The 17,410-nt window shown below is 37.3% G+C and overlaps 1 protein-coding gene and 1 long non-coding RNA gene across 14 annotated transcripts in view; one reads left to right on the top strand and one right to left on the bottom strand.

The window, feature by feature from the left end:
• Positions 1 to 17,410, top strand: part of LOC135219805 (uncharacterized) — a 1,047,642-nt gene that overhangs the window by 591,285 nt on the left and 438,947 nt on the right. The window contains exon 4 of the long non-coding RNA XR_010315513.1: positions 4,182 to 4,287. This is a non-coding gene — a long non-coding RNA (uncharacterized LOC135219805). The remainder of the gene's footprint in view (positions 1 to 4,181; positions 4,288 to 17,410) is intronic.
• The window catches only part of LOC135219802 (anoctamin-8-like), a 495,835-nt gene that overhangs the window by 13,931 nt on the left and 464,494 nt on the right, over positions 1 to 17,410 (bottom strand). For all 13 annotated transcript variants that reach the window (XM_064256882.1, XM_064256881.1, XM_064256883.1 and 10 more), the window contains 7 exons: positions 16,571 to 16,723; positions 16,310 to 16,445; positions 7,749 to 7,804; positions 5,155 to 5,229; positions 4,165 to 4,353; positions 2,287 to 2,469; positions 1,363 to 1,560 (listed from right to left, as the gene is read on the bottom strand). In XM_064256882.1, the coding sequence (XP_064112952.1) occupies positions 1,363 to 1,560; positions 2,287 to 2,469; positions 4,165 to 4,353; positions 5,155 to 5,229; positions 7,749 to 7,804; positions 16,310 to 16,445; positions 16,571 to 16,723 (990 nt within the window). The remainder of the gene's footprint in view (positions 1 to 1,362; positions 1,561 to 2,286; positions 2,470 to 4,164; positions 4,354 to 5,154; positions 5,230 to 7,748; positions 7,805 to 16,309; positions 16,446 to 16,570; positions 16,724 to 17,410) is intronic.

Below are 17,410 nucleotides of genomic sequence, written 5' to 3' on the forward strand. Positions count from 1 at the left end.
AGTCAGGAATTGTATGATTTTGACGATATAGATATAATGTTAAAGATCGGTAGCCCATCTGCTCGTAGGTGATTTCTATAGGTGATTAATTCTGTTTTGTCTATATACAGAAATTTATATTAAGAAACATATTTTGTAGTAAGGAGATATAACTGTCAAACATTTTTAAATGAGAGTAGTTAAAAATTCAGTTATACATTACAGTTAGCGAATATACCTTTACATTTACTTTAGTTACGCTGGCGCAACAGGCGATTAGCTATATAAACTCGGTTTAGCGACTTGACCACTCAACTCGAATTATGTGAAAAATAGTGCACATTGGATGCATTTCCCTGGCTAATGCTTGCTGATTTCATGACATTATAGTAATTATGCAATTCTGTAATACAGGGTGCATGCAGTACACTTCCACTTTAGGTTTTGTGCTCGTCAAACAGTTTCTTTATAAAAGGAGAGAATTATTTTTAGTTGCCCTAAATAACTGCCTTTTTGTATATTAATCGTAGCATATTTTCTTTTTGTCAGTTAATCCTAGCTGATTTTCTGTTTGTTTCTTTCCAACTTAAAGACGTCGTTGACTTTTCCCATTCTTGGGAATGAAGATAAACTTTGAGTTGCTTCTTGAGTTTCTGGTCCGGATGAGCCGGCTGTCTTCAAGAAACTTCTATTTAAATTAAATGCTAATGTAAAAAAAAACATAGAATTTAAGACCAACAATGTGAATGAAATGGTAATTAACCAAATCAAATTACAGGCATAACAGGCTGATAAATAATTAACAGAAAATTAGAAGAAAATTTTTGCCTAAGATAAAAATAGTTTCATAATATATAGCTGATTGAATATATTGGTATGTAAGGTATTAAGGTAAGGTGGGTGTTTGGAGTACAAGTGGTTATTTAATGGGGAAAGGGATTGGGGTACTAGGGACAAAGAAATTATAATTTTTAAATTTGAACTGGAATTTAGTTGGGGCCCAATGAAAATATATTCCTTATAAAAATGAACTTGGAGCATGAGTTTTGCAATAAACTTATTTTGGTAGGTAACTGATATAATGATAAAAACTGTTAATACGAGGATCGGTTGAACCAGGGTGAGTAATAGATCACTAGATAAGTAATTTAACTAACTGAACAGGACAACACAAGTTTCTCAGTTCATTTATTTTTGTATTATTTGTGCACTAGAAATTCTTAGTGTCCAGCAATAGGTTGTACCTATGTATGAGAAGTGTCGAATGGAACTAGAGAAAACAGATTTAAAAAGAATTTCCTAAGACCAAGCGTCCAAGTCACAAAGCACAAAAGCTGCCTCATACTATCATGTAACAAATTCTGAGGTATCCAGTGCATTTACCTGCCAGACGCCAATGCTTTGGGCTCGGTGGCCGAAAGGCCTCTGGAAGACGCAGCACAATTTGAAGGCATCTGAGCGGATTTCAATGAGGTTATTGAGGAAAGCACACGTGGCGGCCAAAGGGAAGGCTGAGGAGAAGAGAGTCACGTAACCAAACTGAATGAACATCTCCAGGTAGTCCTCGAATGTCCCGTCATACTGAAAGTGCAAAAGAGATGACTGAGTGAGAGAGACACTTACTGTCTTTCGAGCTGATGCTTTTCTCTCCATTCCCTCCGGTCGGCCCAAGCTAGTCGCTGGGTTTTGTTTGCACGTCCCGTTTGACTTCAGTTTAGGAAAAGTTTGTTCACGAGTAAGTGTGAGTTGTTACGTCACAAACGCTTTTCTTTACCGATCTCGGCGAAAGAAAGGAATTTGGACAACAATATTTATATTTTTAATGCTCTAAGATGGCTTAATGCCTTAACGTTTATTCAATTTATTCTTTTAGGACATACAACGATTTTTTTTTCTGTTATGTAAAATAGGATCTTCAAAACAAGATTTAGGTCATTGCGCATAAGTACAATAACAAACGACATAAGGTTTCTTTTTAAAGTGACAGTAATTAGTTTATGGAATTTACAGATCATGTAATAATACCTTGAGAAAACTTACATGAGCTTATTAATATACCACTATATAATTATTCTTACACCACCACTGACAAACACGTTATATATATGTATATAATGATATATACATACATACAATATATTATATAATATATTATATATATATATATATATTTAATATATATATATATAGATATATATATATATATATATATATATATATATATTATATATATATATATATATATATATATATATGTTTGTTGATGAATTATATGTATCCTTCTCAATTGCCGATCGAGCCACTCACCCGCGACATATTGCATTCAACTTCGGCTTGACTGACGATTCTGTTTCTGCTGGACCCTCTCGGCAGATAAGTTTCGGTAGCGGGACCTTGTCCGTCGACTGCTGACGGGGAGGCTTCGTCAGTAGTTACTTCCTCCTTTGTGCCAGTTGGGGATTCATCTTTATCATCATCTTCCTCCTGTATCTGATATGAAACAAGGAGGAATAAAAACAAGGCCTGATCCGACCTCCAGCTTACTTGGAGCGTGTGTTAAAATCTACGGTCAAATAGAGAGTCGTTTCACGAACACAAATTAAAATAAATACGCTATATTTTATTAGAAATATTTTTTATGTACTATTTAATGTGCACATTATTTATTTTTTACATTTCATTGTCATAAAAATTCATAAACATTACATCTTATAATTATTGTACCTGTACCTCAACGCGAAATACGAATCACCCTTTTCAGACCTTTTTATACTTTTCCGTAGTGGCCAATTCCAGGTAATTAATTTTAAGATAGTTCATAGGCAGTCAGGAAGGTAATTACTGAAGAAAAGCAACAGTTAAGTATCTTGAGTTATATAAGGAAAATAGAAAAATAATATGTAATTTTAGGTAGTTGTTCATATAAAATAAATAAATTCTTCTGGATACTAGATGAGTAAGCCTAATTAGGGGTTATTATATTGTCTGTTGAAACGGCTGAAGAGATCCGCTTCTTTGTCAAAAAACTGAAATGACTGACGAAATGAATTTGTTCATGAAATGACCGACGAAATGACTGTTGACGATTTGTCACCGATTATGAGGATGCAACTGGATTTTCAGGGAAGATTATTAATGCTACTGATGGTATTCATTACTCAATGATTATTGATTTGAATTTCCACAGTGTGCAGTTTGCTTAAAATAATTTTACCTCAAAGAATAATTATACAGAGAATAAAGATATTCTGCATTTGGATCCTGAAGTAAAACAATTGAGATCCTCTGCATGTAAAATATAAATTGATCAGACCGGGGGTATGAAGATCACGCCGACTTGATTCTGGTTGTAGGTAACGGCTATTTAGCAGTCATCTCAATAAAATTTGGAGTCTTAATGATAAGTATAATTCTTTATTTGAGCTTTGCTTGCAGCCGTCTTTCGTTTATTAATAAAACTTGATCTACAGGGTTATCATTTTCCATTTTGATCCATTTTTTTAGCATCCAGTTACTTATTTAAGATTTTCTTAATAATATGATGATTAATTTCTTGTTTTTCCTTAGTTTTATTTCTACTAATGGGTATTCAAATCTGTGAAAACTTGTTCGAAAGCTAAACTCCTTTTTTGTTTGTTCCACAAGTGTTGAACGCAGTGCATTGGTGACAATATATTAAACCTTGACGTCTGTATTCTGATGATTAAGACCATAACTGACCCAGCACTGAGATCCCTTAGTTGACCCATGCCAGCCCCTGTAGCCACATAATTTTAACCACTGGTTCGGTTATTCAAAGATATTCTATAATGCTCATGGCAATGGATCAGCATTGCGTCATTACAACTTCTCGGAGTTTGTTAGAGGAGTTGTGTTGTTACTAAATTAAGAGACACGGGTGAATACATAACCCCCATCCAACTTTTGGCGAGATATTGATAGTAGAATTGTTGGAACAAAATCTGCTATGATATTTATCAATATAAAACAGATGTCAACGTTGAAACTTACGGATCCCATCGTCTGCTGAGTTTACTCTCGAAAGCTCCCTGCTGCGTAGTTCTCAGTCCATATATTTGTATTGCATTACAAGGACGCAGTGCGGAGTTAATTTCTGAACTGAAATTTCACGCTATTGATAATCATCTTTTGATACCGAATAATAGTGATAAACACCTCACTTACCTGTGAATCTCCGGCAGGTTGAGGCGGATTCTCCTGAGGCCAGTCCTGCTGTTTTTCCTCCGATGGAGACAAGGCGCCGTAAAGGTCAAAGCTCAACTTTGCTAACTTGAATTGTTCGAGCAGGTAAGGAATGCATGACTCCTTGATGTTGCCCACCACTTGACGGGTGAGGAGAAGCGCCGCCAGTTGCTGTCAGGGAGAGGTCAATATTTTGGTGGTCATTGGTGGGAGAGAATCTGTTGAGGGTTTGTTGTTTGTCGCGTTTAGTGAGAGAACTCTATCTGATGTTTGTTGGTGTCTGCCAATGAAAAGGGCTTCGTATTTTTTCGGAGATAAGAGTCAGCTGGAGATTTGATATTGTACTATCATTTGAATTTTTTGGTTCTTCTTCCCTAGATTCAATGTTGTAATTTATTGTAGTATATGCATCTGTGGAAGGATTGCATCAAACGGTTCCATCAGTCTCTTTCAGTGAGAGAATTGGCCCAAAAGTGTAATTCCTTGCGAGATAAAATGTCTTGTCTGGTTATGTATATGGAGTAGAGGAATCAATTTTTAAAGTTATATATGAATTGAAATGAGTTTGTTGAATTGTTAGGTTTCTCAGTGAATCGATTCTGGTAGATGAAAATAGTTTTTTAGTGATATACCTATTCTTGATGTTCGGGCTTTATGCTTGTAAGTGATCAGGTAATACTTAGATTAGCCGTTTGCAGTACCATGCAGCACTTCTTCCAATATTAGGAAATATTTATATCTTCCTCTCCTTACCTGTTTTTTCTCCTTCAATCTCCCTACCACTGTTTATTTCATCGCTTACCCATTTCCCGCTCCCTCTTCCATTCCCCAAGCATTTCTCTTTCTGTCTCTAACTTTCTTTCTCTCCAGACTCTCCCCACTCTCCCTTCGCCTATTCAATCCATCTACAATTTCATCACCCCGCCTCACCTTTTGCCTCCAAACTCTCTCTTCCATATTCCAATATCTTACCTCTTTTAGGCGCTCCATGTCTTGGAGGTAGAAGGCGATGTAGAACAACGACAAAAAGGAGTTGACGAAACGAAACTGGAAAGTAAGAGTTCAATATTGAATTATGATGGGAATATCGAATTTCGGTTTTTGCACTGTTCGTGTCAGCTATTCTGCCATACAAGTAAGATTATAAATGCTGCATATAACTGAGAGAGACAAGACATTATTTTTGTATAAGGTGTATACTGTTAATGTATTTGAAATTTTAGGAAATATGAAAGTGAAACAGACTTGAGAGAAGTAGGGAAGAATTATGTATGTATGTATGTATGTATGTATGTATGTGTATGTAGTATAGATATATATATATATATATATATATATATATATATATATATATATATATATATATATATATATATTTTGGTAGTCTTATAATTGTATAGGTAAGTTCGAGTGTCACTGATGTAAAGTTACGATAATATTTGTTAACGGCTAAAAAAGGAAGTTGCGTTTGAAGAACCAGAAAGTGTGGTGATGTAAGGTTATATAAATACAAAAGTATGTTCAGGAAAAAGAAAAGATTGCATTGTTTGTTGGTGTGGAGTTCTTGAAGTAAATAAGAATGAAGTGTCTTGGGAAAAACAAAATTTTGTTGTTAGATCATGTGTCAGTATAAGTAGGTGTAGAGGCCAGATAATAAATGTATTAATGAGAATAGTCGAATAGTCTGGCTAGAGTTATAAAGGATAATTACCAGACTGAAACAAAACTGAAAATGAATGTAATATGAGAAAAGGACTGGAAGGGGAAACGCAGTGTGGGTTCAGACCCAGAACTAGAAAATGCTCATGATTCAATTGGTGGAGACACATTCTATTTATGTTTGGTGTTGAGTGTTAGTAGGTAAGTTGTTAAAAATATTTAATGTAGAGGCGAAAAGAGTTTCAGAATATTTGGATAAGAGGGTGGAAGTTATTGTGTAAAAGTGGGTGTGACACAAGAATGGTTTTTTTATGTAATTTGATATTTATTAGCTTTTTTACGGAATAGTGCATAATTCGGTGATGGACGTAAGTTGGAGATAGAAAGTTTAGGGAAGGAAAATAGGTAGTGAGTGAAGTGTTGAAAGAGTTTGAAATTGTAATGTAAAGGATAAAATTGATAAAAGTTCATTTAAACACAGGTAAGGTCATGAATGTGTAAAAACGTGAAAAGGGAACAATTGACGTAAAATTAGATAGTGGAAGAATGTAACATGATTTAATTTGCATTAAGGAATAGATATAATGGATGATGGTAAAGCAAGATGGAGTCATACAGAATATTAAGAAGGGAGGAGGAGTGCCTGGGGAAGCCAAAGTTGAAATGGATTAGTGAGCCTTTATGGGAATGAATTGTGAATATTGAATGTGAATTGTTAACTTGGTATATGGGAGATAAGAAGGACTGAAAGGGTAAAGAATGTGGAGGTTCATAGAGGACAGTTGTAAAAATGAGTAGGGTAGGTGGAAAACGGGTCTCAGTTTTTGCCTGGTTTGGCCATGTGCAATGAATTGAGGATGATAGGTGTGCAAACCATAAAACTACGGTATGGAATGTGAGTTTGTAAGGAAAATGTTGCACATAAGTTCTTACAAACCTCTGAATGCATAAAGAAATCGCTATTTGTCCAGTAAATTGACTGTTAATGATAATTATATGTGACAAATACTTGATATTGTGTGCTTATGACAAAGCCTGTATGGACTTATCTTAAATGTCTGTGAGAAATATAATTGCACGTGGAGTCTGTAGAGTTACTTAGCTGTTATGAAATCTTTTTGAGTTCAGTATTAATTTTAGCGTTATTATATTACATTAGTATTAAAATGTTAAATAATGTCTTAGCATCGATGATTTCTAGATTCGATTTTCATATTGTAAAAAAAGATTGAAAACTTCCAGCTTTTTGCTTTTGGTAAAAAATGTTGAGTTTATTGTTTAATCTTACTCTAAGTGGTAGGGATGATAACATCAGTTTAACAGATCACATCATGTAAAAAGTACAGATCCTAAATTTCTCTTTCTCACCCAAGGAAACACCAAAGTTTCTATTATAAAAATAGACTTTACATTATGCTGATGTTAGTTTTGATGTTTAGATAGAATGGCGTCCCAATCTTTGGTGGCGACTAAAAGGTTAGAACCGCTAGTTTACAAAATTAGGATTACACCGCTGACAGAATGTGCGTATGGACTGCTTTCATTTTATGACATAACTATAAAATTTTCTGTAAAATCATGAAAAGCACGATTGCTTAAGTTTTGATGAATTATTTCTTTTGGAATGGACTGGAATTTGTGACACATGCATCGTGTAAATTTCTTATGGAGGGTAGATAATAGTTTGAGTCCTGTTAAATTGAGATTAATGTTGACGCATCGAAACTAAAATATTCATCATAATAAAGAGAATAGAATGTGATACTGAAAATTATTGAGAAACGGGGATACCGATGAAGACAACATTATTTACATGGCATTAGTAGAATATATTAAGAAGGTATATGCCTGAGAACTAGGTACACAGAAAACAGGAAGATAATCCTGACTTGAAAGTTTTGCCTTACCACTGCCAACTTCGTTATTAAGTGATTCTGGTATGCATCCTCGACTCGGTAATTTTCTGTAAGAAAAAAAAATAGACGTCACGATTGTTATTAGCATCTCTCACTCTCGTGATCTCATTCATGCACTATACAAGAAAATCAACATGACAGATGAAGGTAACAATTTATGCGGTACTTAAACTACTTTAACCTGCTCATACTTTTTTTTAAAGAGAAATGAGGTTACAGTGTTAGGCTTATCACTTTATGAAATCGTAGTCATGGAATTATTTTATGAAAATGTACATATTAGGAAACAGAATTCTGTGAAAAAGAATTACTTGAACAGATTTTAAAAATGTAAATTGATGTTATATTTGCCACAAAGTTGTCTGATGTGTTGCAGTGTACATTATGTATATATTTACATAATATTCATTGCTGCATTCTTATGACGCCTCTTCATGTTAGGTAACAGTATGTACACACTACAGTATTCTTGACATTTGTTGTAAATTACTTAATGTGCAACCAAACAAAGCCACTACAGAAATAAGAAAAATGTTAAAATGAATGTAAAATTATTTACCCCAGACTGTTTCCGGTAACCAGCGGGAATCTAGCCCGGTTTCGTCAATTCATGTTCGAGTGGGGTAGAGAAATGCTAAAATCCTTTCTTCTTAAAGTAACTAAACTGGGAATTTGCTGCGCAGTCATATTTGTTCATACATGTTATCATTTCACTAACTTTAGTGTGTGTATTTAGGAACTTATTCTAAAATAGCTCAACCGAACCTCACTTAACCTAACCGCATTTAAGTTAGCCTAAGCTGCTCTTAAACATAACTCTGAGGGGAATACAAATTTACTCTTTCATCAGTGGAGTTACTTGTACAAGGTACGCTTCGCCTGTCTGGATTCAAAACAAGAGCCTGTCACCTTGGTCAGTAGCCTTACCTGACTTTGTGAGGTCTACCCTTTCCGTTGTGACCTCAGTTTTTAGTGTGTTTGGTTATCTGTGACTCTTCCATTTTCGTTGCTGAGTTTTCCTTTGTGCATACCATGCATGCAAGATTTTTTCATAGTGAATCTTTATTGCTTTGTTGATTGTGATTATTTCCCCTCCCAGTAGCTATATTTTATGCTTGTGCATTGTTGTGCTTTTTTAGCGGGGGAGGGGGGTTGGCAAGAGTTCTTTATTGGAATTTTCTTTGTCTGGGGGTTGTGGGCCATGTTGGTGATCTCTGTCTCATGGTGTTGAGCATCCTGTGTCAGTCCCCAGTGGGAAGAACTGCTACTTTTTAGAGAAATGTAAGCCTGACTTTAGGTGTTTACAGGCAAGGACAAACTGTGCAGCAAGTTTATGTCCCCTTTAGTTTGCATTTCGTGCTGGGGAAAAGACTGCACGAGAGATGATTGATATGACGAGCTGAGATGATTGGGAAGATTTAGCAGTGGACACCCTTTGAAAAGGGGAGGTGAAAGAAGACTACATCCTTTAGGGAGACTACCATGAGCCTATCGACAGTGCCTCCCTCGAGTCCAGCCTCCACTAGACCTCTGCCTCATGCAACACCTCCTGCATCTGCCTCTCTCCTCTCCTCGTCAGAAGTGGCTCAATCTCTGCCAAGGGAGACTATTCAGCATGAGATGATCTATTTGGCCACCCAGGGTCATTTATGGCATCTACCATCATCTGGAGATTTGTAACTTCTCATCCTAGTCCTGAGAAACTAGAACTTTTCTCTGCCAGACGAATTGTTGCCATTTTGGCAGTGTCGCAGATGGCAAAACAAGATGAGGCAATGTCCACTAAGAAGATGAGATCTGATTCTGCGACCTCCCTCTCCCTACCCTCTAAGTATCCTATAGATGGAGAAACAGACAAAGGAAAGGAGCAGAGAAGTGGATGGTGACTGTACTACACCAGAGGTAAGGGATACCCTTTGAACCCACTAGAGTACTGTTGGTTCTCCAGCCTGTTACCAGTCACAGGCCAGACTCACTGATGGAGTGAGCACTTCAGAGGGCCCTCCAGAGAACTGAAGAAGAGAACCCCCAGAGAGGAGAAGCAATACTTGGTAAAGGCAGCAGTGGAGGTCATGTTAGAAAACTCTCCCAGATTCTTCAGTTGGCTTCATGGTTGGAGATTATCCAGTAACTCCAAAAGAAGGGATTTTCATAGGTCTCTGCTGTGGCCTTGACGGATACCCACAGACCCTTTTGAACCAGGATCTATGAGGGGAAGTGAACAGAGTTCTGTTGTTGGTGACATCAGAAGGGTTTCAATCCCCTCAGGGCATCTGTTAAACATTGCAGACTTCCTGGTCCCCCTTAGGTGTGAAAAGACCCTGTTGGTAATGGCCATCTAGGGGTACAGGGCAGCCCTCATCCAGGTCTTCAGGCAGAGGGGCACCAATATCTCCAGTTCTTAGGAGTTTTTAACCATTCTAAGGGTTACGTAAGAATTGCCCTCCAAGAGAGATTAGGGTCCCAAGGTGGAATGTCACCAAGGCTCTTACTACCTTACTAGGAGCCTCTATGAACAGCTCTAGTAAGCCTCAGGTAGGAACATCATCCTTAAGACCATATTCCTCCTGGCTCTCGCTTCTGCCAAAAGGGCTGGGGAGCTGCACTGCCTCTTGTATATTGCTGCCCATGCTGAAGGTTGCTCATCTATGTCCCTGCAGTTTGTGCCTGAGTTCATGGCAAACAATCAAAACTCCTTAGTCCTGGATCTTAGATTTGAATTTTTCTCTATCCCCTCCTTGATGGACTTCATTAGGGAAGACAATGAGATGTTGCTTTATCCAGTGAGAACCCTTAAGCAGTATCTAAGGAGGATGTCATCACTGAGTCCCAGTTGCAGGAGGCTCTATATCAGAAGAAAGAAGCAGGTATCTAAGAACCCCATCTCCATGTGGCTGAGGGAGGTCATTACAATGACCTAAGACTAACAGGGACACAACAGAGTCTTTGTGAAGGATGAAACCTGATGATATCAGGGCCGTTGCCCCCTTCAGTGACAACAGGAGGTGCCACCCCTAGCTCAGATGCTGAAGGCAGGAGTATTGAAATGCCAAACCATATTCATTTCCTTCTATCTGAGAGTCCCTAGACATGTACAACCTGGGTCCCATAGTTGCAGCCCAGTAGGTTGTCTAAGGTGAAGAGCCCGCTCCCTTCCAACATGAAGAGGGACATTCTCCACCATAGGGACTCCAGAGTTCCAGTTAAAGACTTTGAGGAGGACTGGTACGTACAGGACATTATGTCAGAAGTTGGTAGTGTGTAAACCCATGACCAAAACATCATAGTTAGTGCCTTCTGCAGGCACCTCATGCATGGCACATGCCCATCCAGATTAGTAGGGATAGTTCACCCTCCCACATTAGAGTCAGTCTCCATTTATGAAAGTGTAGGTTTTAATAATTAAATGTTAAATGTAATATGTATTTTTTCTGGGATACAAACCTATGCTTTTATCATAAAGGTATTTCTAACGTCTACAACTGTCCCTATGGTAGTCGATCTGCCCAGCAAGTACATTAGACTGGCTGCAGAGGCTAATTTACACAATGGAAGAGGTAGACCTCATGAGGTCAGGTCAGGCCTTTCTTGAAGAATTTTCATTAATATTTGATATGCAAAATAAACCTGTGTTCACTTAAGGTACATGTGAAAAAATAGGAAGTAAAAAGATTGATTGTTTCAGGGGTAACTGAAATGCTTGGGTTTCTGGAATAAATGAGAAAGGAGACAATCCTAAATCTGTTTGGAAAGCAGTTTGATTGGTAGAAATAAATGGTTTCCAAAGTAGAATTTTATAAATATGCTTAAGAATGAGGAAGTGTTGAAAAATGTTATATATTTTAAGTTAGGACAAGCCAGATGAAAGACATGTAAGAGTGAGATGAACAGTTGCTATATATTTGATAAGTATTTGGTTGAAGCAAAGGTTAAGTTAGAAGTGGGGTTAAAAATGTGGCTGCATATGAAATTGACAAGAAGAAAATAAAAAGAGCATCCAAGAAGAATACGGATAAAATAAGATCAGGTTAAATACAGAGGTGCAATGACTGGATAATATATTTTGTATAATTTTGTGACTGGGTCCAGTGGACAGTGGGAAACATTTTTGTGGGTAAAGTAGAGAAAATGAAAGGTATAGTGATCGAACAGCTCATGCACAGCCATACATGAAAAATTTTTGTGGGTAAAGTAGAGAAAATGAAAGGTATAGTGATCGAACAGCTCATGCACAGCCATACATGAGGATTGGGTAGGCAAGAAGAATTAAGATAGAAAAGAGCCAAGTAATGTAAAAACGTAAAAATAACTGAAAATGACAGATATTAGTGTCTTAATCCATGGTTTTCAAGGTCGCTGACATGAAAATAACACTCCCAATGCCCTTCAAGTCCAAGTTCAGCCTTGAAAGGAATGGGGGTTGGGAAGGGGTTGGCATGTAAACCAACAGACAATGATACATATTAGTATATAATCCATAGTTTTCAAGGTTGCTGAGATGAATAGTGACACTCTTGATGCCCTTCAAGCCCAAGTTCAGCCCTGATATGGGGAGGTGTCTAATCCATATTTTTTGAGGTTCCTGAGATAAATAGTGACATCTTGATGTGTTTTAAGTCCAAGTTCAGCCCTGATAGGAAGGGTGGGTGAGAAGGGGTGGGAAGGTGGTGACATGTAAAGATAACCGAAAACGACAGATATTAGTGTCTAATCCGTAGTGTCCAAGGTCGGTGAGATGAATAATGATGTCCTGATGCCCTTTAATTCTATATTCAGCCCTTATAGGAAAGCGGGGTGAGAAAGGGTGGGAAGGGGGTGACGTGTAACAACCCAAAAATGACAGACGGTGGTGTCTAATGCATAGTTTTAGAGGCCGCTGAGATGAATAGTGACAGGCCTGATAAGTGGTGAAATATAAAATATCAAAAATGGCAGGCAAGTAACTGAAGCAACTATCTTAACAGGAGAGAGAGAGAGTGAGAGTAGAGGGGGTTTAGGAGGAGAGAGATAGAGACTTTATCGGTTATCATTCAGAGTTTTCTTGGGCAGTGCTGAGATGGTTATCTAGTTAAATATAGAAATTATAGGGGATAACATTACTTACTGTGCACGGGAAAGTTATATAATTAAATTAAAAAATTATAGGGACATTGTTTACAATGCAAGGAAAGCATTTGATACAATTTTGATTGGAGGTGCAAAAAGAACGGCAGAAACATTGATAGGGAAGTAGCACTGTAGATTTAGAAAAAGTGAGTGTTGATCATGTAAAGATGGGAATTAAACTTTGATGAATGGAAAGAAACCAGAAGTTGATGATAGTACAAGAGGCATGCTCTAGTATTGTAATGAAAGAGAGATGTCAGGGTGAAGGAAAGGATGAGAGGATAATTGTTCCTCAGCATGAGGGTGGCAAAAGGGATCGGTAGAATTTTTAGGGACTTGGTATTACTTAGAATAACCACAAATGTATAGCAGGCTGTTGAATGAGACGCTAATCAGACAACAGGTGGATAAATAGGAGAGGAGGAGGAGTATTGTTTAAAATAAGGAAAAACTTAAATGGATTAAGTCTTTGTTATAGGACATTCATATGAGGAGTTTGAAAGTAAAAGGAAAATGTGGCACAAATGAGCATTAAGATTATGGTAGAATTGGTAAAGCTATAATGTGGAGATAGTTAAGGATTCAGGTAGTACAAGGTAATTTAACACTTTTAAAAGATGTTTCTTCAACTGTGACAACAATGCACCTTTTACTTAATAATTTTCTTAACAAAAACTTAGATTTGAATTAACGCTTCCAAATTGTTTTTAAAAATCCTGCTTTCATAACGAGTTGTTGTTTTGGAATATGATCAAGATAACAGCCGCATTGCTTATTCAATGCGCTGACTTTTTTCATCGCTCACAATTAAATATGTTTCTTTAACTTTATAAATTGAGCCATATTCTGATTTAGTTTCACCTAACATTTCACATAAATAAGCAAGCATCTGAAATAGTCTCCATTATTTAAAAAATCGTAGTGAAATTATCTATGGTTAGCTTTGTTAGGCAATGGATGCCAGAAAGCACTAAAGCTCTTTACAGTCTTAGATTTTCGAAAGATGTTTTATTTTCAAGATAATAAATTTTTTATACTTTCCATTTAAGAAGATTGGTAGCACCAATGTCAGGCGTAACTGCTATGTACAACAGCACAACCTCCATCTTCTGGTTGCAATATAATTTCTAGTAATGCCTCATGCATTGTAGTTTGAGATAATTAAAAATAAACTGGATGCTGCCACTCGCTTATGAGACCTTGCAATTTGATCACCTGTATTTTTTCATACAGCTTGTATGATACATCCTTTCCTTTGTATTAATTTTATTGTTTACCATTGCTCTTTTCATCAATCAATAATTTTTTATTCTATCACTGTAAATGGTTCTACATTTGCTTACCAAATTATTCAGAAGATTAACCGCTCCTCATATGGAACAAACCTACAGGTTCCTTGACTTGAAATTCAAGCTTGTAAATATTATACTAATAAATAATGATGGTAAAATCCTTAGTTTGCAACAGAATTTATTTTACACATTTCTAAAGTGTACTTTCACATTGGTCGACAGAGGATACTTAATGCCAAAGAAGTAGTGAACTATATGCGTGCTTGCTGACTTGTTCTTTCTAGAAAATTGGCATTAGATGCGGTAGAATAAAACATTGATTTGCCCTATCTTTAATCTGCAAGTCTACTAATTTCAGTGGGTGATTACCCATCTTGCATTTCTAGCTGGTGAGCAGGTGGACAAGGAGGCAGGAACTGTATCATTTTCAGTTGTAGTCGATATTTGACCACCCGCACTGATTGCAACAAGGTTGTTGGTGATTTCCAGAAGTCTTACGACCAATTTGGCTGCAAGGAGGAATTCAAACAGTACGGTCATAGGTAGCTGAGAAGTAGTAAATATTTGCCCACCTGCAACCACTGGCTGCAACTAGGTTGTTGGTGGTTTCCAGTAGTATTATGACTGATTTGGTTGCAAGGAGGAATTCAATGCTGTAATGTATTCCTCTTGGTTACCAGTTTGGTCGTAGGGAGACTGGTGGTGGTTGGTAAGTAGTCTACCATCAGTGGGCAACTGGTCTGCTACCAGTTGGTGGGCAGTGGGCGATCACCTACTATTCAGTCACGGGTGACCAACCAGTTTGCAGCTAATGGCTGTGCGGTTGAAACAGGTTGGAAATTGTCACCAACTTGGTTGTACCTATTTGCACCTTTAACCCAGACCTGCACCTTTCTCCTCAGCATGCAAAACTGCACACACTTGCAACTTTCTCCATGGAATTCGGAAGTAAATACACTAGTTTTCACAAGCTGTTTGATATGTATAGTGTCATTTCTACTTCTTATGAATTTATTTTTAAAATTTGCTTTCTGTCTTTCCTAACATTAACTCTTATTGTGATTGGTGGGCACCTAGTTGTTTAATGCCTTCGACCAGTGGCAGACTAACGGAAGGCAAGTGGTCGAGTTTTTGCATGATCTTGGGCGACTGAGAGCCCTTCAACCATCCAGCAGTTACCCACTGGTTGATTACTAGTCATATGACTGGTAACCCACCAAAAAAGAAATATATAATATTCAGTGGTCACCCACTGGTCGTCAGTTTTGGAGGTCTCATCTGGTCAGAATTTGGTTGTAAGCCCAGTATGACAGGCTTCAGTTATATGAACCGAAAATTACGGTCATAATTATGTTTCTGAGAAGTGGCTGGAAAAATGGTCTTCCCCTCGCCTTGTCCCTATTGTCATTTATGTTTTGAAAGCACTTGAGGTTAGGTCTAACCTTGGTCAAATGCATTTGTCACAAATGATTTGAAAGATGAAAGTATTTTCTAAACCACCTGTGTTTTGTAGAGAGAGTTGATGCCCAAGAGTATGCTTGCTGTGACAGATTGATGACTGAAGGACATTCTGATGCACATTTGCATATTTAGTAAAATTGCATACACACACACACACACACACACACACAGGTAACAGATTAAGGATATGCAGGACGACATTTGAATGCAGTTGAATAAAGCATGTGTTGATCATATCAAAGCATATTTTGGAAGGTAAAATTCATTAGTGAAACTATGGATAAATGGGAAACTCATTAGTCAAACAACATTATACGGGTACCCTAGAGCCTAACTATCAACCAAGTTGTCACAAGAATTTTATGTCACCCCTAAAGTGATGATTGAATCATTGAAACAATTTTTCTGTAAACCTTAATGTAAAGCTTTGTTTATTATACTCATGATTTCTTAAAATGACCATAAGAATTTAAAGTGGTGAATTAATCAGTAACGCTCAACCTGACTCGTCTATATGACCTTAGAAATAAAGTAATGACTCATGATGTGACTTAGCTTTTATGATTGCTCATTTTTATGTTATTACGAGTAACCCATAACCTGATACAGGTCATCTGAAAAATTGGCAATTGTTATCGATTATTAAAAAGATCTTGTTAATGGTTTCTTATTTAACATTAGCATACTTCTTACCAAGGTCATTTAACCAAACAGCCACCTTGGTATACCCTTCATCGAAGGCAGATATTGTCAAGGCCATGAGGATTTTTGGAGCATAGGATAGGTAGAAGCTGTAGTCATGAGCGGAGATGAAGGCATCGCAGAGATCCTGTTGGGGAAAGAAGCATTTTGAGTTAGTCACTTTTAATAGTTATCGAATAAATTAAGGAATTATGGAGTATCAGCAGGGAGACGTATGATTTTATGCTTTGTTTTTCATGAAGGCAGGCCCACCTGGAGTTGCAGGATAAGAAGCATAACGATGAAGACCACTAACAGGGAGACGCAAATGAGTGGCAGAGTAACGAGATACCGGATCAGGTTTCTCTTCCAAGCGGGGTACTCGGGCTCCAGCCGACCCGTCACCGTGGAAACTCTGAGTTCTCCCTGTGGCAGAAAGAATTTCATTTGAAATGTTTGCATTACATATGACTTCCTTTGGATGACTTAACTAGGCATTACATATGACTTCCTTTGGATGACTTAACTAGCTTCAGATAGGACAGACCAGAACCAGTCACCCAGATCAAATGGAGATAGCCGATGAAAATAGATGAAATTTTGTATCAGAAATTTTGGGAAAACACGTAAGTTCTTTTATATAAGAATTCAGGGTCTCTCTTGGTCAAAGCTTCTTAAGCTATGACATCGCTTCCTTTTACTATGGTACGATTCTTGCTTACTTGTTTTTAATTTTTTTTTTAATCTGTTAATTTACCTGAACTTAGAAATGGTCAACAAATTTTTGGCTAGATTAGCTCTCTCTACTCTCCTTCTCTCCTCCTCTCTCCTCTTTCCCTCTCTCTTCCCCTCGTCTCATTTCTCTTCTCTCGGTCTCTCTCTCTCTCTCTCTCTCTCACACACACACGCACATACACACATTGTTATCTCTTACACACACACACACACACACACATTGTTATCTCTTAAAACCATATATTCATTCATAAAGTATGAGTGATTTCCGCTATTAATCGTCGTATGCCTGAAGATGCTTCCATGCATGTCCAGTACTCTTCCGTGACAGGTAACATTATTTCTGAACGAATGTTGATGTTAAGAAAGCTACAAGTT

The sequence above is a fragment of the Macrobrachium nipponense genome, chromosome 1 (assembly GCF_015104395.2).
Source record: "Macrobrachium nipponense isolate FS-2020 chromosome 1, ASM1510439v2, whole genome shotgun sequence".
In the NCBI taxonomy this organism is placed as follows: Eukaryota; Metazoa; Arthropoda; class Malacostraca; order Decapoda; family Palaemonidae; genus Macrobrachium; species Macrobrachium nipponense.